Here is a 24,355-nt window from a genome sequence, read left to right on the forward strand (position 1 = left end):
ACGGGGGGGTGTTAAGATGTGGAAGATATCAGAGGGAGAAAGAAGCTCGCTGCTGTGTATATTAATAGTCCTGATGATTGTGCAGTCAGGTGTTCGTGCCGCAGGGCTTTTGATTATTTTCGTGCCTGTGTAGGATCTTCCCTCTCGTCCCCTTTTTGTGTTCATTAACCGTGTTGTGCTCCTCTCCTCTCCTTGCCCTACATTTTCCAGCAGAAGGCAGAGAGAGGGCTGCGCTGATCCGAAGGTGAAAAACATCCTCCTCCTCTCCCCCGGCTGAACATCTGTCTCTGTGGTGTTGGCTGCAGTACAGACTCTGACACCTCCAGATGGAGAGCCCACTGGGAGCACTGAGGTATTACCTACAAAGATGGCAGGGATCACACCTCTGGAATGAAGTCCCACACTTGTTTTCTGCACCGTCCCCTTTTTTTGTTGTTGAATCTGTCACTATTCGCCATATCGATTGTCGCCTCCCCAGTCCTTGGCCTTGTGACTCATCTGAAGGGGAAAGCTTTGGGCTTATAAAGAAATGCATGACAACAAACCTCTTAGCCCTTTTCTAATTTACAGTAATGGGCCGTATGGTATTTCCACTGTAACTTCTATTCGTGGAAGTGTATTAATTTTTAATATAGTTGTGAGAGAACTGCATACTCAGGCAGATATATTTCAAATGATTGCTGATTTCCATTTCCTTGAAACATGTTTTCCAGAGGCCTAAAACTATTTAAAGTTCGCACAAACTACAACACTGGCTAAATGGCTTATAACCGTATGAAGCCTAAATATTAAAAGCAATACCTGCAAAAAAAAGAAAAAAGTCTAAAGCATGAGAGGCCTGGAGTTGACTCCTCTGAGCCACTCTGGTGTCTTGACAGATTGACTCCGCATTCATTTGTGCCTGAACTCTGTGTGAACCTCAGCTTTAGGAAGAAGGGCACCAACAGGCCAGTGCTGCTGGGGCAGAAACTGTGTGTGCGCAAACCCAACACCCAGTGCAAATATTGAAACTGCTGCCCCTTTAGCATCAGATGGAACTATGGTGGCCGGGTCCGGCAAACGTTTGGCTAAAGGTGAAGCCAGGATGAGCAAAGAGATGGTGAATTATCAACTTGGCTCGTTTTAAAAGTACAAATGTGGCAGTTTTATCAGAAAGCTTTTAACTTGAATCATGTAAAATACAAATGAATTTCTGTGACATGTGTCAGCTGTATCCAAGCAGAATTTGGGTAACAAACCAAGGGTGAGACCTGGCTCCCTGGAGTTTGTTGTCATGTTTAGAGCCCCTGGAGGTATTTCGAGGTGAAAAGGTCACTGGGAACCACCCCATGTGTTGTGAAAGATTCCTCTTGTCACATTATGCAAGAAGACTTTGGTGAGACTATTAATGGAAGTAAATATATATAAAAAGAGAACGATTTATTTTAAACCTATACATTTAAGAAGAGGAAAGGGAACAAATTCTGTATCAACATTTCCTTTTCTTTTTTTTTTTAACATACACAGCAAATACAATTTTTTTAATTTTCATTTTATAAACTTTATTAAGCTAAATCATCTCAACAATTGTTGGAAAATACCCTGTAAATAAATAGTGCAAACAATGACACTGAGTACTTCAGTGCTCCAACACAAAACAAAGCGTGGGCTTATGATAGGAAGGTTACAAAATACAAGAATGGATGAAAAGACATTTTTTTTAAAAAACTTTCTCAGCATTCAGTTTCAGAAATCAGTGCCCAGTAAGCACAGACCCTGTTTATACTTCACAAGTCCAAAAGCATGTTTCACAGTTTCTTTTCTGGAATGAGGGAACGATGTGGAGAACTGCTCAGGCCCCACAGTCACAGATATTTTATCTTTTATTTTTTTTTAAAAAGTCACGTTCTGCTTCAGTCTTTCCCCTTCGCCTTTGGAGAAGTGTCAGGACCGGAGAGTTTCTCCGCAGGTGCCGGAGTGTTGCTGACCAGAGCGCTGCCCAGTTTCTCACGTTTCTTCTGCTTCATCCTGCGGTTCTGGAACCAGATCTTCACCTGCGTCTCGTTGAGCTCCAGACTGGCGGCGACCTCCACCCGCCGTGCCCGCGTCAGGTATTTGTTGAAGTGGAACTCCTTCTCCAGCTCGGTCAGCTGCTTGGTGGTGAAGTTGGTGCGGATCACGTTGTGCTGGCCCGGAACCCCGAACTCGGACAGGACCGCTGAGGGGAGAAATGGATTGTAGATGTGGATGATGGAGGGAGGGAAAAAACATGGAAGTCATGGAGCTAATGCATGGGGGTTAGATGAGAATGAAAAATGTGAGAATAAACAGGGAAAACTACAAAGCGTTAATCGCCAAATAATGTGTCAGAAGAATTTAAACACTTTGTCTTAATTATATCAGCTAGAGTGTGCTTTTACACACCGTGAGCCAATATTACCTCCAGAGGTCTCATGGGAGCTCTAAACTACACTTCATATCTGTAAATCTCTAGTCAGGCAGAGAATGAACAAACCTGTTTTAGGAGGATTCCTCTTCACTTTCATCCAGTCGAATGTTTTCGAAGTTTCCTCCACATGCTCCAAATCCTTCTCCTTATTCTGGGGCGGTAACCTTGTGTAAACACTCTCTGAATACTCTTGCTGCCTCTGGTCTCCGTTGCCGAAATGCAGATACTGGCCGCCCGCTGCAACTCCAGGTCCACAATTATCCCCGGTGTAAGGGGCCATGTTTGTCCCAAGGGGTGAAACTTGCGCATGAATGAAGTTCCGGTCCTGCTCGGAGGCTAGGCCGTACTGGTGGTGTCCGTAGTCCAGGGGTGACCCATACATGGAGTTCCCCGGTGTTGAAAACTGCAGATCCAAGTTGACGTGTGTCTGGTGGTGCAGAGGGAGGCTCGGAGTCTGGTGGGGCCCAGAAGTTGCAGCAACTAAGCGGCCGTCCGGTGCGTAACTATCACTTGTTGCGCACGAGTTGGACGACATGTATCCGTGGTTTAAATTGTGGTATCCAGCCTTGGCACTGAAGATATTTGCTCCCCGGTTGCACACGGGGTAATCTAAGTAAGAGTTCATCCTGGACCTCGCAGGGTTTGTTTTTTTTTTTTGGCTTTTTTTTTTTTGTTTGTTTGTTTGTTTGTTCAGAACTGATCAAGACTGAGCAGTCATTAATCGGTGCTCCTTGTGCCCTAACCTTCTAGGTAGTATGTCAAAGCTGTAAAACTGCCTTCCACTCTCATATCACCTTCCTGACACACCATGTGACCCGTCAAACGCCAATGGCAAGGGACCAACAGCACTCTGTCAAGTCTGTAGGCTCGTCCATCAAACGGCTCGCATTTACATGACAAATGCTTCAATCAAACTCGCTCATCCATCTGATAAGAACACAAACATCAGGACACATTTTCAGGCTGCAGCGTTAGAGGAGCTGAGAATGACAAATTTATGACAGTAAAAAATAATTCCAATCTATGTCTAACATAATAATAATAATAATGATAATAATAATGTGTGTTTCGTATAATAATAACACTGGCTTCCATAGACCAGAGATTAGTGCACACATCATTCATTATTATTATTATTATTATTATTGTATTTTTAAAATGATCAAAAGTTACTACACAGACTGGAAAATTATTCTTTTGACCAAACTTCAAGCAATAATACAATATATTAATTTCAAAATCAAATGTTTTAACTTTAAATGTATTGCCTATTTGTTGTTTTATTATTTGTCATTTGTCCCCCAGTTCCCTTAATTCTCAGTGAAATACAAAAATGTATGAAAACTCGCTCATGTGTTTATCTAAATCTAAGTTTGGTCCGTGTGTGTGTGTGTGTGTGTGTGTGTGTGTGTGTGTGTGTGTTGGCTTATTACCAAACTATTTCTCCAGGCTTTAGACAACATGAATCCTGCAGACGGACTCCTCTGAATCAGACAGTGTTGTGGAGAGAGAGGGAAATTCAGTGATCCATCATGAGCGCTTTTTAAAGATTGACAGCTTGTGTGGCCCACTCTGCCCATAAAAGAACAAAGACGCATTTCAGAACCATATAGACGCTTTTTTTATCCCCTGGCTTCTTTCTTTAACGACACTCACACTAACATGTAATATCTCCCCAAACCTACAGTCATCCGTAAGGGCGCTGTAATTAAGTAAGAGATAATGTGATGTTAGATATAGACCTCAAGTGCTAATGAGGTTTTAACACACGCGAAAAACTGGAGGTTTTCCACTTTTGCCAAACGTTTTGGCTGCATCACAGTTTTCTGTTGAACACTGTTGGAGGGATGTTTACTCTGGAGAGGATAACGTGCAATCTCAGTAAACTGCTTTTTATTTATGTTGCCTAAATAACAACATGAACATTTTAATTTAAGCCACACAGGGCTGGATTATAGCATTTCTGGTTGAGGCGCATGCGTAAAAGTTAACACAACAGTGGATAAAATGCCCAATAAGAATAAATATGTATAAATACAAAGGAATATGACTTGAGACTAATGTTTAGATTATTAGTTCAATAAATAAATAATAAAAATTCATGCATTGAGACAGATCTTGTCCATAAATTAAAGTTTATCGTGGAGATTCGAGGAATTCGTTAAATCAACATCTTGTCTGCTACAGATGAGTCAGTTTTGGAGCTTGCATGATTCTGTCCTGAGGAGCGCAGCTCTGTGAGAAATATGACCCGTTCACATCCACATTTGTGTTTGCTGTGTGCGCGGTGCTGTGCGCGTTGTAGTGCACGTCGAACTGCGGGCCGTGCGTGAAGCCTGCAGCTGGATATTTGGAGTATTCTGCCGCGTACGACGGCTGTGACGGATGTTGTTGGGACTTGAGCGGAGGAGAGGCCGGCTGGTAATCCCCGCCCAGATGGACATAACCCAGGCTCGACAGAGTGGGGCTGCCCGGGGCGGAGGGGGAAGACGGGGGCGAGGAGGAGGAGGTGGTGGTGGTGGTGTTGATGGTGGTGAGGCCCTGAACTCTCTCGTCCTTCTTCTGCTTCATCCTCCGGTTCTGAAACCAGATCTTGATCTGCCTCTCGTGCAGGTTGAGCAGGCTGGCCATCTCCACCCGCCGCGGCCTGCACAGGTAGCGGCTGAAGTGGAACTCCTTCTCCAGCTCCACTAGTTGCGCACTCGTGTACGCGGTGCGCGTCCTCTTATTGGAGGCCGGGGTCGCGCTTGGACACTTCTCATTGACGGTGATGTCTGTGCAGACAAACAGTTAGAAAAAGGAAGGTTGAGCAGGCAGAACTCAAAGGGTGGAGGCGGGAAATAGGACATTTCAATTTTTTTTTTCTTTTTAACTCTTTTTTATTTTATTTTTACACTTGTGCCTCTTTTTTAAGTTCAAGGCCATTCTCAGTCGTTTTCTGTAACTGTTCTCTGCCTCGTTTACTCTTCCATTCTCTTCATGTTATTTTGTTCCATTTATACTAAACTGTCAACTGTGCGATGCGTAAAAGAGCATCAGGGAAACTATAAATAAATCTTAAATAAATAAATAATAATTAGGCTAAACAACAGGAATATAAATCAACAACATCTAAGGGAGAGACAAAGGGGAAAACACGGAGAGAGAAAGAAAAGGACAACGCCTTCATTGAGACAACACAGGGGTGTTAACATGTAAGTTAGAGGTTGTGATGTGACCAAACTCTGCTGTGATAAAGACTGAGAGTCTGGGAATAGAAGGATTTAAACACTGGTGACCAAGTCTAGATACTTTGATTCATCTTTCACTAAAATGATGCCAGAACTGGATATTTTGCTCCCCTTTAAACTGATTTTTTTTTTTTTTTCTAAATCGAGTTTCCAAAGATAAGGATGTCATGATTGTAAAATAAACGTATCTGTGCTACAACATATAAATTATCTTGATTTAAGTTGGAAGATAATTGTCAGGGCTTATCATAAATTAAAGAAAAAGAAACATTCATATCTGTGTTTTCTCCCAAAATTTTATAAACTGACATTTCTGGATTTAAACTTAGTCTTTCTTATTATTTCCGTCATTTTTATTGTTTTTTTCTATAAAGAACTTCAGCTTTATTTTGGAAAGTGCTATACAAATAAATGTTGTTTACTCACTTTAAATGACCTCAAACATAATGTGGGACTAAAAACTGAGCCAAGGTGTATTTATCCTCCTGCCTCACGCCTGGCTGAGCTTAGTTAATAGCTGCGACCTTTTGAACCTGAAAAGGCTAAAATATAAAGTAATTCCCTCAATTAACTGCTCATTAAAGGCATCATAAATGAAAAGGGCCTCATTAGGAAACAGTACTCTTCGTGTCATACAAACCTGAGACTCTCCTGCCGTGTTTCTGATGTGAGTGTCTGCACTCTTTCATCCAGGGGAAAATCTTTTTGCTCATGGAGAACTTGGGGTTTTGCTGTTTTGACCTCCGTTGACACGTGCGCTCTAACGTCTCCACTTGCGCCAGTTGCTGTTCTGCGGCTGCTTCATGGTTATGATGATGATGATGTTGTTGTTGATGAAGAAAGCCGCTGACATCATGCACAGACTCGCCGAAGAAGTCGTGGTGCTGGTGGTGCTGGATGTTGTGCGCAGCGTTGCTTTTCTGCATTTCCATGAAACGTGCACCGGGGCCCCTTTGACCTTCTGACGGAGCGCTGGCAGCCAAATGTCACATGGCAGGTTTCCAGAGAGCCCTGCGCTTCTGGCCTGAGAGATCCAGAGAAAAAAATGGAGACAGAATCAGGGAGGAGACGACATGATCCATCTTATCAACTCAATAGTGTGCTGACATGAATAGCAAGCCTCTCCTGGCCAGAGAGGCAACGGAAAATTAAGAGTTTGCTGGAAATAGACTAAATGAAAAATACCAATTCCAGGATAATCTTGTAAATATATATATATATATATATATATATATATATATATATATATATATATATATATTATTTACCCTTTAGTGGCGGTTTCACTGAATACTCATTTTCTTTTGTTACAACACAAGTAAAACAACAGATAGGCCTTTTTTAATGATTCCATCTTTTAAAACGAGATTTCTTTAAAAACACATTAATAGGCTAGCAGCAGTCAAACTGATACCAACTAGTCCATACACACACACACACACACACACACACACACACATCCCAAATATAATAGGCCTATAAAAATAAAATGCATTTAATATAAATATAAAAGTAAATACATGATTTTCAGAAGTGTGTTTCCTGAAATGACATTAGGCCTGTTAATAAATGAAAGCCTTTATTCAGTAAATGGATAGTCCTGTCTCTAACGTTTTCAAGAGGAAAAAAAATTAAATGTTATATCACATTGTACTGAAAAGCTCATCCATCAAACACAAAATAATACAGAAGTCCATTGTGCTCTGCAGCTGTTTTTATGCCCTGAACTGAAGCAAAAAGGCGATTTGAAAAAAAAGGGGGAAAAAAGAAATCCCATCTTTTCAGGCAATATCTTAATGAAATTAAATTCTCTCTTCCTCCGATATTAAACAGGACAAAATTATTAAGCAGCAGTTTTAAGGAGTGAGAGGGAGAATAAAGTCTGGAGGCATGCAGCTTTATGAACTCTGGTTGAACCGCGGCTGGAGTCAGGCTCGTAAATCATAAAGACACATAACCCAGTCCGCGGCACAACAGCCCGGGCTGCCTTACCTTCCCTCCTCCCTTCCCTTCCTACCTTCCTACCTCCAGTCATTCCGCACTGAAACAACAACAAACGAAAACAATCTCACCTTTTGTAAAAATAAATAAATAAATAAATAAAATCCTCCAGATTAGAATAATCCGTGCAGAGGAAGCGGCTCTCTCGCGCTAGATGATGGTGATGGTGGTGGTGATGTGGCTGCCTTTGAGGGGGGGCGGGGGGGGGAGCAGAGTGGACAGTGTTTCCGCAGCTCACACCGCCTTGCATAGCATTTCTACACACAATGTCAGCCTGTGGTGTGTGTGTGTGTGTGTGTGGGTGTTCGTGCATGTGTGTGTGTATAAAAAGAAACCCCTCTCTTGCTGATCATGCAAGCTCAGTTTCATATATGGTAATAGCCCTGCTATAAAGACTAAAAGGGGGGGGGGGGTAAATTGACTTCCTCTACATCTTTATGACAATTAGAGCAGAATGAAAATCCAAAAGCATTAAGGTGACTCAACAGAGGGCGGGAAAAGCTGAAATATTTTGGCACTGAACTCCCCCTATTTAAGTGGATTTAGATAAGGAAAATGGTTTGTTAAGAAGTACCCCCCCACACACACACACACACACACACACACGCACGCACCCACTATCACTGATACTGACCCCAAAAGATTCTATTTTTAACATTTCTCCCTGAAGCATTTTCTGCACAGTTAACATGAAACACAACAGCTCAGCTCTGTTGTGTTTAAACCGCGCTGGGAACGTGTCCAGAGCTGTAATCATAAATTCAAACATCCAGTTTAGGGCCGATGCCAGAGATGTCATAAATTACTCAGGCAACAGAAAGCTATCAGTATTTAGTCTGGGTTGTTTGTTTTTTTAACACACTCACATACCAAGTGCATTACGTCTTGTTTATGTAATGAGATTTTTTTTTTCTTCTGTTCTAATTTAAATGAGTGATCAGATGGAGTCATTGTAAAGCACTATAAAGGGGGAGGCAGACAGTGGTCAGCAGCAGCGTCCATTAAAAAAAGTCTCCGTGCAGAAGTTGAGGCTGTAATGAGGCCTGTTGGAGATCTGGTTTTACATGCCGCAGTGGATCGATTGGCGCTTGCTTTGATCACTCATCTTCACGTTTTTGCTCGATCGCTTTGATTGAGCTCGTGAAGGTAATATTTAACTAAAGTGGCTTTAATTCATGGGAATGGATACCTTTGATCTCTGAGCCGTGGCGTGATGGCGAAAATGTCAATATATCCCAGATGTGCCAAAAAAATCTAAGATATACAAGCCTCTTATTTTGAAAGCTGTGATATAAACTGAGATTCTACAGGGTGAGAAAGCTGATCACTGTCAAGCTTCTTTTTTTTTTAAGAGAAAGGTACAGCAAAATGTCTCTAAAATGCCTCTGTTGGCTTCAAAAGATGTGCATATACACTTACTTTCCAGTTTATTAGGTACACTTTGCAAAACCTGCAACATCCCTGTAATCATACAGAGGACAGTTGCCTACTTAGATTTTATTGAAACTGTTGTAAAGACATATTTATTGATTTATACTTAATCTTTAAGATTCATTATTAATAGGAAATAACAAAAAACCTCTTAGCACAAAGTTTATTTACTGGACCTGGACTCACTTTTGACTTTGAACAGTGTTTGAATATAACTAAGTACATTTACTCAGGTACTGCAGTACAAGTTTGAGGTAGTCGTACTTTACTTGAGTATTTCTATTTTATGCCTCATTCAAACATATACATTCATACTAAATACTGAAGTTATAAATCATGTTTTCTTTATAATCTTAATTTTTAAGTGTGATGATTTTTTCTATAGATAAAACTACTCAACAGGATTTAAAATTAGCTCCACCTCAATGAACTACAACAGTTAAATGCTGCTTACACATTGTAATGTTTTATGGCCTATGTATATTGCATCTGCATTGAGTTCACTTGCTTTACTTAGGCTAAGTGGGCAAACAACAACTGAGCTAACTCCATATGCTGATGAAGGCCATGAGCTATGGCATAAAGCTCAGGAAATTTCAAGTATAAATGGACTTTAATAAGCTGAGAGACAACAACTTAAACAACTACAGATTGCAGTTTGTGGTGAAGTGGAGAGGTATTTCTATTATTTTATCCAGTTGCTGCTTATCAGTGAGAATACAAAATAAAGCTTAGGTAAAAATATAAGCATCAAAATATAGAAGTACTCATTATGCAGAATGTCCCATTTCAGAGTAATGAATTATTAGATTATAATTTTTGATCACTTTATTGTAGCAATTTACTAACCATAACCACTTTATATATGCTGGGATTACAAACCCTATCTTAATCTATAATGACACACACCTGTATGGTGCTATTATAAATTGCATGTAAATACTGTGTGTGTGTGTGTGTGTGTGTGTGTGTGTGTGTGTGTGTGTGTGTGTGTGTGTCTCCTAGGACTGTAGTTGTCATTCAGATAGGAACAACATCCCTGAGCTGCACTTTATACGTCCCATCACTCTCCACTCTTTCTGTCTGATCTGTGATGGACATGCACACACAACCCCCCCTCTTCCTCCTCCTCTCCTCCTCCTCCTCCTCGCCCCACACACCCACCACCCCTCCATTCAGTGTGCAGGCCTGCTGACAAATGCAGCACACTGCAACCTCTCTTGTCAATTAGCTGCGGGAACCACGTGTCCAGAGGAGGAGGATTTATAGCTCTGAATCAATATGGAGACAGTTGAATCAACAATGGCAGCAACTTAATTTCCCACAAACAACGTAAGCAAAGCAAATAAATAAATACAGGCTTGTGTTCAATACAAATATATAGTTAAAATAAAAAAATTTTAAAAAAAAAGTTTCACAAGTCATAAAGAAAAGTTAATTTTCCTCATCAAAGAAAACATTTAGCTTTAAATGAGAAAGTCAGTGCTCTTATAAACAGCATATAAACATTAATAAATAGTATGGAACACACTATAATGTAAGCAGATGCATGTGTTTATCAAATAATGAATGAAAACACAGTTGTATTAATGTTAAATATGTCTTAATGGGAGGACGTTATAATTGCTGACAAATTCTAAACATTAATTAACACTTAAAATGTCCTTATATCTACTTTAAACTACATTATCGTGTGTTATAACCCCTTTATTAAATGTCTGCTGCTTATAAATATTAAATAGGGCACTTTTTGTTACATTATTCCCTCAAATGAAACCAAGACTCTCCCACTGACTTTGCCTCTGCTCTTCTGTTGTCAACACAGTATTAAAACAATCTTCAGTAAACTTACTTCTTTCTTTGCGCTCTCATCTTCTCATCAGGACAGATTCTCTGCTCAGTGTGTGTTGGAGTTGTTTGTGCAGGTCCTCTCCTCACATTTCCTCTGCAAACTCAAACTCCTCCTCGCTCCACTACAGACAGTGGCGGTGAAAAGAAGACGTGATAAATGATGTGCTGAACAATGGCCACATTGAGGGGGTCCTGTCCTGCAACTTTCACAGATGTCATATTCTCCAACAATGTGCAGCAAAAAAAAGAAAAGAAACTGACTCTGCCGAGCTCTGTGAGAAAACTCATTCAGAACTCCCATCTGAAATAGAGACATTCAACTTTCAGCACATTTTATTAAGCCTAGAAAATGATAAAAGAATACACAGCAGGGTCCAAGTCTCCAAAGTTTCTTCCTCAGTGGAAACATATAGAAAACAATTTATATTTTCTGTCTTTTAAATGAAGGTTTTCTTCCCTTGGAGGTGAAGCGTCATCGCCTACATACTCCCCAAGGTGCGAATTTGTGGCTGCTTCTAATTTTACACAAATTCGGATCTACAGGGTGTATATAGATGACAGGTCGTCAGCCTGCGAGCATGTGGACAAAAGCTGCAGCCTCTTGTACAATTCGGCCATTTAAACCATCTAATTAAAGGCCTGTCCGTCCAAATATCAGAAACAACATACTCACATGTCAGTGTGCAGAGCTTCAATACGACGTTTAAACGTGATCTTATCCTGCTGTTTGTGACACTGGACACTTATACAATTACACTTAAAAATAAAAAAAAGATTAGATTTTTTTCTTCTTCTAATAAGCCATTAAGTCTGCTGTTAGAAATGTTAAGTCATTAATAAAGGCATTTAATCCACTAAATCGGCCATTATGAATGTTAATAAGTCATTAATAGTCGCTATAAATGTTAACAGGTTATTAACAAAGGGGGTTAATTCATCACGTCTGCCATTATAAATGTTAATAAGTCAGTAATAGCTGTTATAAATGTTAATAAGTCATTAATAAATGCTGTAATCATCAATTCTGTAGTTATAAATGGTAATAAGTCAGTATATCACAGAAATAACCCCGTCAATTCGTGTTACCAGTCAAAGGAGTTTTCACAACCATGGCAACCCAAAAGTTCTTTTTATGGCTCTATAAAGTATTACTTAATGATTTTATTAATCATTAATAAAGCCATTAGTTGAAAGCTGAACCAAAAAAACACTTTCATCCGGAATTCCAGCCGAGGTTTGGACAGATAACTACATGAGCATGTTAAGACTTTATTGCGGGTTTATTTCTGTTATAGTTCACGGGGAATCATCAACATGTTCGTGTCACATCGTGGGTGATAGCCTTCCACTGTTTGTGTCACTGTCATAGGCTTCACATACAGTCAATACACCCAGTGTGAGGTTTTGCTCTTTCTTGGCACCAGAGTCTTTTCCTTATTTTGAATTATTTAACCATATAACCTGAGTTTCACCTTCATGCTCACAGCGGTGGAAGAACTCAGATACTTAAGTGAAAGTAGCAATACCATAATGTAAAAATACTCCATTACAAGCAGCTGGATATAGCCTACTTAAAGTACCGAAAGTAAAACTTGTTCTGCAGTCAAATGTTTCCCGTGACTTATGCATTATTAAATATGACATTATTAGATATTTAATGCCGATTTATCATTTTACTGTTGGAGCTGGTGGAGCTAGTTTTAACTTCTTTATATACAGTTAGGTTTGGTGCGGTGGTTTTACAGTCTCTTTCAAAAGGGTCACCACATAAATCTGAGAGGTCATGAGATGATCAATGAAAGAAAAAAACTCTTTTGATAAATTTTTGATACAGAATTGTTTTTCTTTTTTTGATTTTATGGATGCTGGTATATAATTTACCTCACAAGTTTGTGTCTTTGGAACTGATAAGAAAAACTCCTGAACTCCTGACACCTGAAGGAGCTATCTATAAGGAGTCACAGGAAAAAAAAAAGAAAGGTTGGGAAATATTGGTTAAATATGTGACAATGTTTTGTATTTTATAAGCTCAACATATGTTATCTCAATGTAAAATCTTCATCTGAGAAGCATCTAGACGAATGTGGTGGAGTAAAGCACATAAATGCATGAGAGCAGCTCAGCTCAGAGTGTCAGGGAGTAAAGGTTCATTCCGACCACTCAGCCTGCGCAAACCTCCACAGATAAACTCATAAACACGCTCGTGGTGACACGGTGTTTCTCTGCGCTCTGCTCTCTAACCCGCGTGCCCCCGATGATGAGAGCCCGAGCTGGGAGAAAAAAAAAAACCATCCATCATTAGGCGGACCGGTCTGAGGCGCCCTCTGCTGGCAGAACAGCTGCATCACAAACACCTCACAGCAGCAGCAGCAGCAGCAGCGAACTGAACTCTCACACATCCTGCCAGATGTTGAGCATCTATGACACGATAAACTGTCCAAGGTGACACTTGTTCCATGTATTTTATCATGATTAAATTAATCACTCTGCATTAAATCAAATGGGAGGGGGTTTAAAACGGTTATTAACATAAACCTTTCCTCGCGTTACTTATAACTATTAAATAAATACAGTTTCCTGCTTTACATTCAATATTAGAACTGATACAACAAGTGTTTACATTAATTGAGCTGAAGCTGTGGCTGCTTTAGGAAATATTGTTTAATTAGATTTTATTCTCACAACCATTTGCGGTTAAAAGCAGAGGTTGTGTTGCTTTGTGATGCTTTTCAACCGTATATGATTTGCTGTAATTCTTGCACCACTTTCTGCAAACGTTACTTTTAAAACAGCTGCTACAAAGCAAAGTGGAGCTAAATTCTGTTATTAAATTTACCCAGCATGTTTGCAGTGATTTTTCCCAGAAGCACAGCCCTTTTTAGAAGTTGAAATATATTATCAATAAAAACCTATAAGTTTCTGATTTCGTGCGCAAACCACAGACTCTCCTGCAGACCTGAGTGTCGATGGTGACAGTGCAAAGTCTGGCAGCAGCGCGCTTCCTCCTGACGCATCTGCGGCTGCAGCCTATATCGTCTACTGACCCAGCGATGATCCCCGCCGCCATGAATTATGCATGAGATCCGGGTACAGATTACCCCTATCAATATGCAATACTCATTACGCTGGTTAAATTGCCACTTAATAGTTATGAATATGTGGAAAATGTCTGGGACCCATATAGCCCACCACTGGTTTTAACTTTTCTTTTCTTTTTTCTTTTTCTTTTCTTTTTTTACCTGAAATGAGTTTGGAGAGACTTTGGAAAATATTGCACAAGTCTCATACAGACTGCTGCCTTTCAGTTTCCTGAAGATAATATCATTATGTTTTATCAGTGGCCGGTAGACAATGCACTATAGCCTATAGAGAGCCTGGGATTTCTTTATGTAAAAGCAGTGAAGCCTGTGTCCAGCTCTGGGTTTGTCCGAGACTTCACCTTTGGCCGCTCGGTGACTTGACAGATCTGGATAAATCATTCTAGGAGCTTGCTCAAGTTCGTTTCATGGCAGCTCCATAAAGCCTCTGAAATAGTCTTAAATCCGAGAGATATAGAGTTTTATTTCTGCAAAACATTTTGTTTTTGTTAAGCGCTTTGTGTGATTCTTTATTTCTAGCACGAGAAATTCTGATCAGTGGCTATTTTCTATTTCTGAGGCCGGGAACATCCACTTCCAAACATTTAAATATTTCCATGATGAGAAAACATGTTTAAAAAAGGCAAATAATCTGTGATTTTCCTGCAGGTAAAAATGTCTTTGCTCTCAAATTGTACGAGTGTGCAGCATTTTTTTTTTAAAACTACAATTTACACTCACAATAAAATAAAAAACTTCATATTTAAACTGACACTTTCAGATAAAAATTCAGCAGCCAGAGTATTTTTTATAAGCAAACAGTTATTCCAAGTTTTCCCAGCAGCTTAAACCAACTAAATATGACTGGACACCACTTCCAACCCCAGTCCAGCCTTTCCAGTCCCATCCATGCAGTTAAGCCGTCACTCTCATTCAAGGTTGTGAATTATATAGTACATTGTCTACTCCCCAAAACCATAAAACCAACTTTATGGACCTCACGTGACTTTTCACAGTCTGTAAGTAATATAGGCCTATACAATCTTTGGTAAGGGGGGATTTTTACCAACTTCAGCACTGCCTATATACCTGTAAGCCAAAGCAACTCTTTATTTACTTATTTTTTTTTATTTTTTTAGGGGGATTTTATCACCAACACACTTCTCTCATGCCAAACACGCATCTCGCTGCAAAGAGGTCAGAGGAGGTAAGTTTTAAAAAGTCTTCTCTTTCACTCTGTCTCTGCTAAAAAAAAAAAAAAAAAAAAAAAAGAAAAGAAGAAATGCATCCAAAAAAAAAAAAAAAACTGGTGTAAAATCTTGTTGTTGATCCGACATTTCAACAATTCCTTCAGGTTAATCATTAATGAGTCTAGATCGGGTCAAAGCAGACCGGGACTTTTTCCGCAGCTCAACAAAAAAAAAACCCTAAATATGACCCTGCCTTGTATCTGTATTCGTCCTAATTGATAATACAGTCGAGACACGTTCAAAGCAATTGAGAGAAACTTTATTTCCAAGCGCTATGAGTTCACTTACAAATACAAAAAGCTTATTGGCGAAAAAAGCTTACATCACTGCCTATCCACAGAATAACCCTTTGCACTAAAAATTTATCACATTGACAGGTTGAATACATTTGCATTGCTCATAATTAGTTCTAAACAATAATAATAATAATAGATGCACAAAATATCCTAGAGCTACACATTGGCTTTGTTTATGAAAGTTTATGGTTTTGGCCACGAGATTAACCATCAAAAATAGCAGTAAAAGTTACACTAAAGCGCTTTTTAAATGGCCCCGGAATAACATTACATTCAATGAAGAGCAGCATATGGTTTGGAAACTTTTTTTTCTTTTCTTTTTCATTGTGTGGGTGTATGTATGTGTGTGTGTGTGTGTGTGTGAGTGTGTGTGTGTGTGTGTGTGAGTGTGTGTAACTGTACAATGAATTTTACTCCTGTTAGACCGTCAAGAAGTTACAATAAAGAGCTCAAGTTTAAACACCTTCAAGAGAGATAAAGACAGAGCAAAGAGCATGGACAGTTAATACCCCCAGTAATATTTACATCTTCTTTTTCCAAATAGGACATCTAAGCTATCATAGTACAACAACAGTAAACTAAAAATGGCATTTTAAGACCACAGGATACTTCTTTTTCTATCACAATAGCATGCTGGAAGGTGCTGCGCTTTCAATAGCTTTACAGTACTCATGGATTTCTTTCTTTCTTTCTTTGTTTCTCTTTTTTTTTCTCTTTTTCTTTATTTAATTATTATTATTTTTACTCTCCCCAAAAAGTTATTCAGTTGTGGAAGGCGCTGCCTCCTGTTACAAGACTCATGCTTTTCAGTTTATTGTCCTTCTTCCACTTCATCCTGCGATTCTGAAACCAGATTTTGATCTGTCTTTCGGAAAGACACAGGGCGTGGGCTATCTCTATCCTCCGCCGTCTGGTTAGGTACCTATTGAAGTGAAACTCTTTCTCCAGCTCTAGCGTCTGGTAGCGGGTGTACGCAGTTCGGGCCCTTTTCCCATCAGGTCCAGTCATATCTACAATTTTACAGAAAATCCAGACAATTAGCAACCGCACTGAACAACAACAAGAAGAGAAGAGACAAGAGGGGGGAGGTGGGGGTGAGGGGGGTGAGGGGAGTGGAGGAGGTTTTTGGCTGCTGGACTTATTTTGTTTTGGAGGGGTCACAACATGAAATGAGCTGATGCAGTAAGGAAGCATGCATGCAACCAACACGACACATAACAACACGGGTATCACTGCCCTGTTCTTATCTCCAGCTCTCACCACCAGCACATTTGACCAAACAAAAAAAGAACAAAAAGAAAAGAAAGAAAGAGCCTAAATCCACATTTCACCAACCATCCTCTGTGAGGCTCCAGCGGCAGTTAACCTGGACCCCACCGAGAGCAAACAGTCCCAGAAAGACTTTACAAACACTGCCTTTCTCCCCCCCAGTCATCCACACCAGCACTGCTCACTCATGCAACACCTGACAGATTTATGACACCGCCGGCGTGACACCCTTCAAAACTAAATATTATTAGATGTGTAAATATACCATGGCTTATGTGCAGTTTCCGCATCCAGGGGAATATTTGTGGTGTTTGGCAATCATTTGATGTGGGAGTAGAGGAGGTGGCGTTGGGTTCCTGGTGCTGCTGCTGTTGCTGCTGCTGCTGCTGCTGCTGCTGCTGCTGCTGCTGCGCCCGAGTCGCCGTGCTGGAGCCGCCGCTGCTGTGCGCGCCTTCCTCGGTCTCGGAGGCGACGGTGGCGTCCTCTATCTCCGTGAAATGAGCGTTGTTGCTTTTGTTGAGCGTGTTGCCGCTCGAGGTCGTGCCCCGGTCAGACTGGGGAGAGGGGCTTTTTAGTTCCAGCGGCTCCCGGCTGGCCGAGGCGCACGACGGCGGCACCGGATCTGGAGACGAGAGCGAGCAGTTGGGTGTCTGTCTGTACCGGGCGTCCGGCCCGAATCCCCGGGCATCCTCTCTCACGGCACCGAAGTGGCTGCCGGTGTTGGTGCGGTTCACGGTTAGGTCCATGCCATTGTAGTTGTAGCCGAAAGACCCGGAGTGCATGGTGCCAGGGTCTCTGAAGGAGCCGCTCACAGCGCCGTTAGTCCCATAATTTAGTAACTGATAGTCGGAGCCATTTGGATAGCGCCCTGAGAACGAGTTTACAAAGTAAGAGCTCATTTGCTTGGATTTTTAAAGCCTCGATTTGTAGATCTTTGTCGCTATAATCCTGTGTGCTTGCACGATTTATGGATGCAATCATGAATTATAAGCAATGAAGCCCTACTGTACTTTGCCAGGTATGCGGCCAAATATGGGAGAGCGTTCGGGAATCACGTGCCTTTGTTGACCAGTCGTAAATCCTCACTGATGACTTCAAGAGGTAATTCATGCTCCATGGTTACAAATGATGACGAAATAATGGTCGTTAGGCTCCAGTCAATGGTGCCTCCCCGCTGCGCCCCCGAGAGCCGTGCGGGCAGAGAGCGCCATCTTCCGGACAGAGGTGGTAGTGCTCCGCCGGGACGCGCTGTCAAGGCCCCGGAGCCATCCATCATTTATGTAACACACTGATAATATAGGCCACAAAAGGCTCAGGTAACACATAACAGAGACTTATCAGCCGCACTGTTGGCAGGTTAACACGCACAGTGTCAAACAGGAAATTATTTAAATCTTTACTCTGGTTTTATGTGAATTTATAGGTTTATTGTGACTTTAGAAGCAGCACAGCTCCCTGTACGAATTTTAAAAAATATTCATAATATTCATAATAATAAGATTTTTGTCTTGAGCATGAATGACACCACAAGAGTTTCCAATATACATCAAAAAGCTTTTATTTCTATGTACAATTTCCTAAACAAAATATTGCACACAATATCCAGATGTGCATTGAACACATGGTGAACAACAATAAATAACATGTAACATTTCTCATCTGTACAAATTCAGCTGCTGATGGCACAGCTGTAAACAACAAGTCTAGACTATTATAGAACAACTACAGCACAAGATGTACAGTAAAGGACGAAGCCTCTTTTAATGTCATGAGGAAAACAATAATAATAATAATAATAATAAAACTCAGTAGGCCTATGATAATGAGGTAACAACATTTTCAAAAACTAAACACTAAAAATTATTTACATTTTGGCGGATTTTTGCATAGTCCCCTAAATAAAGACACAAGCACAAGGACAAACAGAGGAGGACCTGATTTTAACCTAATGCAGACACTGTTACCGTGCAGATACTCAAAGTCTATCACTCTACACGTCTCTAACATGTGATTCGGAGCACTTTTATCTACAAAGAAATAATACATCATTTTTATTCTGGGAGTGTGCACACAAACACACGCGCGCACACACACACATGCCTCTCTGTCAGTGTCCTTTTTTTTTCTTTTTTCTTTTTTTTTTCTTTTTTCTTTTAGCTCTTCTTCTCTGCCTGTTCCTCCTCCTCGGGCGTCTTTGAGGGATTGAGGAGTTTGTTCTCCTTTTTCCACTTCATCCTGCGGTTCTGAAACCAGATTTTGATCTGTCTCTCCGTCAGACACAGGGCGTGGGAGATCTCTATCCGGCGCCTCCTGGTCAGGTAGCGGTTAAAGTGGAACTCCTTCTCCAGCTCCAGAGTCTGGTAGCGGGTGTAGGTCTGTCGGCCCCTGCGGCCACTGCTGCCAAATGGGCCTGGAAACAAGGAAATTAATTCATCAGTTAATAATTAAATGTTTTGTCTCGTGTGAATTTCCAAAGTGTAGGAGAAGAGTCTACCTGAAATTGCACTCAAAATCTGTAGTGGTGTATCTGAAAAAATACAATAAAGTGGTAATTCAGTGTAATGCAGCTCTAAATCACAGACTTATAACATACAGATATAATATTTAGCTGTGCATAAAGTAGTAAATTATAAGAGTCACTAACTGTACTTTACTGTATATATATTTTTAAATGTATCCTGTAAAACTCTCTTCTTATAGTTACGCACACATCTGTGGATGGCTCTCTCTCTATCTTATATTCATTTTCTAAATATTATATTCTATAATATCATATATCTCTTTATTGTGCTCATGGCACGTCTTATAGTGATATTATAATGATCTCTACATATATTCAATTAAAAAAAACTCTCCTAAATGATGCATTAATGTAGGCTAGCTCATGATGGTAATAATGTGGTGCGTAAAAGTGACCTCATGGTGTATTTTCTCTCTTATAACAACACTATATTGTTCTGTAACACTACAATAGAGGTGCAGAGTCAGAGTTCAACTAAATAATGTTTTGTTTTTTTGACATTTATAGTGAAATTAAGATTTTTTTTTAGTTCATATATATAATGTGTTGTTGTATTTCTGAAAAAGGCCCAGTCTGGAGATGCCATGTGACAAGAGGCTGAGAGCTCTAGGCCCAGTCTGTATGTGCGTGCGTGCATGTGTGCGTGCACGGTGGTCGTGTATGTATGTGATGATGTAGTAGCCAAAGCCCTGAAGGCGCATGGAGATCTGTGCGCAATCAGTGTAATCACAAACTCTTACTTTCCTCTAATCATCACTCCGTGCAGTTTGCTCTTTGTAAATGTTCAGCTGTCTAAACGTGAGAGTGGGTCTGAAGCTGTCCGCAGCTGACAGGTAACTCTGAGGCTCGGCACGCTCACTTCATGCACTCCTGCGCTCTTTTACCTCCGGGCACCGTGACAACAACAGAGTCAAAGGTTCGTACTCACCGGCGGAGCAGGCGTTCATCCTCTGCATCCACGGGTAGATGAGAGTGGAGGACTTGTCGTCGATGCTGCTGCTCATACTGACAGTCTGCTCCGGGCACTCCGCTTTGCGCTGCTGATGCTCCTGAGTGACAAACAGCGGCTGGTCCTCGCGGCTCGAGAAAGCGCACGAGCCCTCCGCGTCCTTGTAGAAAGTCCCGACCGGGTTGTAGTCGCAGGCAGCTCCGCCGCCGGCCCGGCCGTAGATGGCCGCGGCCGCCGCGCCCGTCTGTTGGTAGTAGGACGCCGGGTAAACCTTCTCCTGCATGTTGGCTGCTCCATATGTGGCCGCGTTGGAGTAGTGTCTTAACGGATCGGTGTATCCCGAGGAATATAACGGTATCTGACCCAGGAGAGAGTCCTGTCCTCCCGGTAGAGACACGGGAAAAGTTGAGTTAACAAAATAGGAACTCATTGGGTGGACAACGGGGTGTATATACTCCGGAGGAATATGATTTGTTGTCTTTTATAGTCCAAGTGGTTTTGCCATTACTTTATCAGAGATTTGGTTTTTGCTGAGAGGGGGGGTTGTGAGGTGCCACTGAATACAGAGGGGAAGTGTACCATCTGATCAACCTCTGGCCAATCACCGCCGTCTGTGCTTCCACTATTGCACCCATGGGGGGCTCTTGTTGCGCGCAGGGGTCCCCGGTGAATCGAAATGAAGCGCTCGAGTCTGTCGGTCTTTACGCACGCTCACGCACACACTCACAGAGATGCTGCAACTCATAGAAATACATATACACCCAAAAAAAAAAAAAAAGAGAACAGAACCAACACACTACATGTATGAAGTGTGTGTGTGTGTGTGTGTGTGAAAGAACACATCAGTTCCTTTTATGCAAATACAGTCCAGGGAAACAGACACACTTAAACAAGCATGCGTGCACAAACTCTTCCTTCCTCTCTGTCTCATATTGCACACAAACGCACTCTCACACAAACACACTCTCACATGCAAATTCAAATGCAAAAAAAAAAAAGAGGAAGGAAAAAAACATCGCAATGACGCGCCAAACACTCTGCGCATTATTTCCTTTTACGCACAAATTACTGGGAAACATCATCATCCTCTCTGAGCCTCTTCCTCTGCCTCCAGCCTTCACTTCCAACTACTTTAAAATAATCGACTGTAACTAACAAACACACACAATAAACCGCTGTGTTCTTAATGCAGCCGCCACAGATCCTGCTCCAAGTCTGATTCAGTCCAGATCTGCGTCAATAATGATGATTTTTTTTTTTTTTTTTTTTTTACTCTTATAAAAGGTGTGAGCTCGTCCTGATCTCTGATCCATCTCCAGCCATCACCATCCAGTCCATGAAGACGTGCAGGAGAGCAGGAGGGAGGACACGCGCGTCCACATACACACACACACATCATCATCGTCATCACCATCATCACCTTCAAGTGGACACCATAGTTTCACATTTAATAAAAAAACAGTGTAAGTATAAATGATGTAAGTCTCAGTATTTACCTGAATCATGAGTTACTCATCTATCAATATCTGTATTTAGTAATAATTAAGCAGATCAATAAATGTTAATATTAATATTAGTAGCTAGCCTATATTATGTGGTATTATATACATTACTATGGTTATCATTATGCACCAGTTAGTATTAGCTGCTTCCTATTATTAATGACCCCAAAATCTAGTGCAGTTAAATCCCTCCCTTTCTGGAGTTAATCAAACAATTTTCCAGGATTTTCGCGCAAAAAAATATGAAATTTGCTAAATTAAACGTCATAATTAATATTTATGATCATTATAATTCCATTTAGACAATGTCTATTTAATTAGCTTTCCTCTTTAAGAGAAGTTGCCTTATTGAATGAAAAGTAAATTGAAATAAGGAAATAAAGCAGTGTGTTGTAATAATAATAACGAGGGTGTTCATTTTGTTACAGTCTTTTGGATGAAATAGACAGAAAAATAAATATTTGTATGATAGTGCCTCAGTAAAAATGATTAATTCTGATATCATCTTTAGTTTCGCTGAAGCTCTTTAAGTAAATATTTTTTATTTTGATAATATCTGTTTCGAAAACATTTACATCTAAACATTAGAATTATAAAATCTTCATTTTTGGCTTGAATATGTGAACGGTGGCGCCTCTCAGCCAGGCCGCAACATCTGCAGCTGCATGACAACAGCTGGCCAGTCCGGACAGTGCAAACAAACACTGATTCAACATATGTACTGACAGAAATATGACAAAGAAATCTCCTGTATTTCATATGTCACATGACGTTCTTGTACAAAACTGCAGCGTCGAACTAGACACACAAACGCCACAGATGCGCTGGAAATCCAACAAAATGTTTAATATATGGATTATTGGCTCCATATATTTATATAAAGCCACACTCGGAGCAAATATTTGTTTAAAGATAATAAAAAATGTGGAAAAATTGATACGAAAGCGCTCGAGGAGGAGACAGCGCCGCACAGTTTCAACCTAAAAGACTCCTGACGCGATTTTCAGAATAAAACGACCAAATAAAAGCATCTAAAATAGGATAGAATAGAATAAAAACCTGTTAGCAGAGGAAAAAAAACAGATGTAGGTGATTTTTAAGAAAAAGGCGTCACAGCTGTAGCATAGGCCTTGCCTGACCATCATCATTACCATCATCATCATCATCAAAGTCAAGCCTGTCTGGCCTGTCTGGCCTGCAGCCGAAACCAGTCATCATTATATAACATCCAGTTTGACCAAACTGACAAAATGTGGCTGTTTTCACTCATTTTTTTCAGGTCAGACACTGCGGGTTGTTTCCGGCGCTGCAGCCTCTCAGGGGTTAAACGCAGACAGAGCAGCAACTGGTTGTGAATCGCTCACACAACGCAAGAAAAAAAAAAAACGGTTTGGACTGGATAATTGCCATTTCTTGCAGACTAATCTTCCCATTCCCAGTAATATAAACATCAGGCCCTACAATGACAGGTCAGGCACAACAGAGCTGCAGCGGCGCACTTGTGCTCAGTTAATCGCTGCTATATTAGAAACACGGTGCCCTTACCTTTTGTTGATAATCCATCATTTCCAGTGTGGGTGCCACTCCTGCTCAAGCTCCTCTCGCTTCCTCTCTGTCTCTTTTTCCCCACTTTGTTCAAGTGATTTCATGAAAGTAATCCCACCATCATCACCACCATCATCACCATCATCATCATCATCCAGGGGTGTGCTGATCTCTCATTTTCACGAACATATAGCTACACAAGTGCAGCCACATTAACATGGCGCACACGCCGAGGCATCATCGCGCAGAGGCTCCATCGCCCAATTGTTTTTTTTTTTGGTTGTTTTTTTTTGGAAAATTACGCACGCGTCTCACAAAACAATACGACACACGCGTAATGCATATACACAGAGCCAAGAAAAAAGCTTGTGTTACTAGTGTTAAGTGAATGAGCGGTGGAAAAACAGCAGCTGCAATATAACCTCATGGGAAATAAGTTCCCATTCCTGCTGTCCACATGACCGGCAGCGACCAATCCTGGAGCCCCGCGAGTCGTAAACTTCCATGGCAAAGTTGTAAATTTTCATAAACAGCAGCCGTTTTTGTGCTTAAGACATGCTTTCCCATCGCCATCTTTATTTTCTCCTAGGCCCCGAGATGTTTGAGTTTGATGCTGCGTGAGAGGGAAAGTGTTAGGAAGTGGGAATGTAGGAGGATTTTGGTGAGGTTGACATTGTACTGGATGGTGCACTTGGTTCTGTTCCAGCCTCTGGTTTGTAGGTGACGCAAAAGGTCTGTACAGCTTCTTATTGTCCTGTAACCACAACAGAACTATCATCCAGGATTTAAATGATATAATATTTACCTTCTAAATCCTTAAGTTTATGTTCCTTGTCTTTCATTTTGTTTCACTTTGAATACGCGCCAAAGGAATCACGTAATCTCAAAACGTGAAACGCCAAAGATTTAGTTTTTTTGTGCTTGAATAACGTGGTTTCAGGCTAAAAGATTTTTTTTTCTGCATTAAATCCTATTAGGGTCTGTCAGAATGGACGATTTCCTCTA

The 24,355-nt window shown here is 40.8% G+C and overlaps 4 protein-coding genes across 5 annotated transcripts; all 4 read right to left on the minus strand.

Moving 5' to 3' along the window:
• Positions 1-1,497: 1,497 nt before the first annotated feature.
• On the minus strand, positions 1,498-4,215 carry hoxb1b (homeobox B1b). Its single transcript, XM_023406840.2, has 2 exons — positions 2,495-4,215; positions 1,498-2,197 (listed from the first exon to the last, which is right to left on the minus strand). The coding sequence occupies exons 1-2, from the start codon at positions 3,051-3,053 to the stop codon at positions 1,893-1,895; spliced, it is 864 nt and encodes a 287-aa protein (XP_023262608.1). The 5' UTR covers positions 3,054-4,215; the 3' UTR covers positions 1,498-1,892.
• An 84-nt stretch (positions 4,216-4,299) lies between these two features.
• Positions 4,300-11,407, minus strand: LOC111655430 (homeobox protein Hox-A3). Its single transcript, XM_023406836.2, has 3 exons — positions 10,943-11,407; positions 6,299-6,682; positions 4,300-5,202 (listed from the first exon to the last, which is right to left on the minus strand). Exons 2-3 carry the CDS (start codon positions 6,588-6,590, stop codon positions 4,610-4,612), a joined length of 885 nt encoding a protein of 294 aa, XP_023262604.1. The 5' UTR covers positions 6,591-6,682; positions 10,943-11,407; the 3' UTR covers positions 4,300-4,609.
• A 4,104-nt stretch (positions 11,408-15,511) lies between these two features.
• hoxb5b (homeobox B5b) lies at positions 15,512-18,693 on the minus strand. The gene is made up of 2 exons (XM_023406839.2): positions 17,099-18,693; positions 15,512-16,574 (listed from the first exon to the last, which is right to left on the minus strand). The coding sequence occupies exons 1-2, from the start codon at positions 17,730-17,732 to the stop codon at positions 16,327-16,329; spliced, it is 882 nt and encodes a 293-aa protein (XP_023262607.1). The 5' UTR covers positions 17,733-18,693; the 3' UTR covers positions 15,512-16,326.
• A 214-nt stretch (positions 18,694-18,907) lies between these two features.
• Positions 18,908-23,343, minus strand: hoxb6b (homeobox B6b). 2 transcript variants are annotated; one of them, XM_023406841.2, is made up of 3 exons: positions 20,283-23,343; positions 19,328-19,360; positions 18,908-19,243 (listed from the first exon to the last, which is right to left on the minus strand). In XM_023406841.2, exons 1-3 carry the CDS (start codon positions 20,731-20,733, stop codon positions 18,987-18,989), a joined length of 741 nt encoding a protein of 246 aa, XP_023262609.1. In that variant the 5' UTR covers positions 20,734-23,343; the 3' UTR covers positions 18,908-18,986. The 2 variants fall into 2 exon arrangements, with proteins under 2 accessions (XP_023262609.1, XP_023262610.1); XM_023406842.2 differs by lacking the exon at positions 19,328-19,360.
• Between the last annotated feature and the right edge of the window lie 1,012 nt (positions 23,344-24,355).

The sequence above is a fragment of the Seriola lalandi genome, unplaced genomic scaffold, assembly GCF_002814215.2.
Source record: "Seriola lalandi dorsalis isolate HSWRI2012SDOR001 ecotype SW California unplaced genomic scaffold, Sedor1 jcf7180002054317, whole genome shotgun sequence".
Classification (NCBI taxonomy): domain Eukaryota; kingdom Metazoa; phylum Chordata; class Actinopteri; order Carangiformes; family Carangidae; genus Seriola; species Seriola lalandi.

Bases quoted from the DNA above. Each gene is read 5' to 3' on its own strand.
- hoxb1b (XM_023406840.2), bottom strand. From the start codon at position 3,053: ATGAACTCTTACTTAGATTACCCCGTGTGCAACCGGGGAGCAAATATC. The intron at 2,198-2,494 runs GTTTGTTCATTC...TTCTCCCCTCAG, and splicing joins GAGGAATCCTCCTAAAACAG to CGGTCCTGTCCGAGTTCGGG.
- hoxb5b (XM_023406839.2), bottom strand. From the start codon at position 17,732: ATGAGCTCTTACTTTGTAAACTCGTTCTCAGGGCGCTATCCAAATGGC. The intron at 16,575-17,098 runs GTATATTTACAC...GTAAAATTGTAG, and splicing joins GAAACTGCACATAAGCCATG to ATATGACTGGACCTGATGGG.
- hoxb6b (XM_023406841.2), bottom strand. From the start codon at position 20,733: ATGAGTTCCTATTTTGTTAACTCAACTTTTCCCGTGTCTCTACCGGGA. The intron at 19,361-20,282 runs GTGAGTACGAAC...GTATTTTTTCAG, and splicing joins GATGAACGCCTGCTCCGCCG to ATACACCACTACAGATTTTG. The intron at 19,244-19,327 runs GTAGACTCTTCT...CCTTGTTTCCAG, and splicing joins GATTTTGAGTGCAATTTCAG to GCCCATTTGGCAGCAGTGGC.
- LOC111655430 (XM_023406836.2), bottom strand. From the start codon at position 6,590: ATGGAAATGCAGAAAAGCAACGCTGCGCACAACATCCAGCACCACCAG. The intron at 5,203-6,298 runs GTTTGTATGACA...TTGTCTGCACAG, and splicing joins ACACGGCAGGAGAGTCTCAG to ACATCACCGTCAATGAGAAG.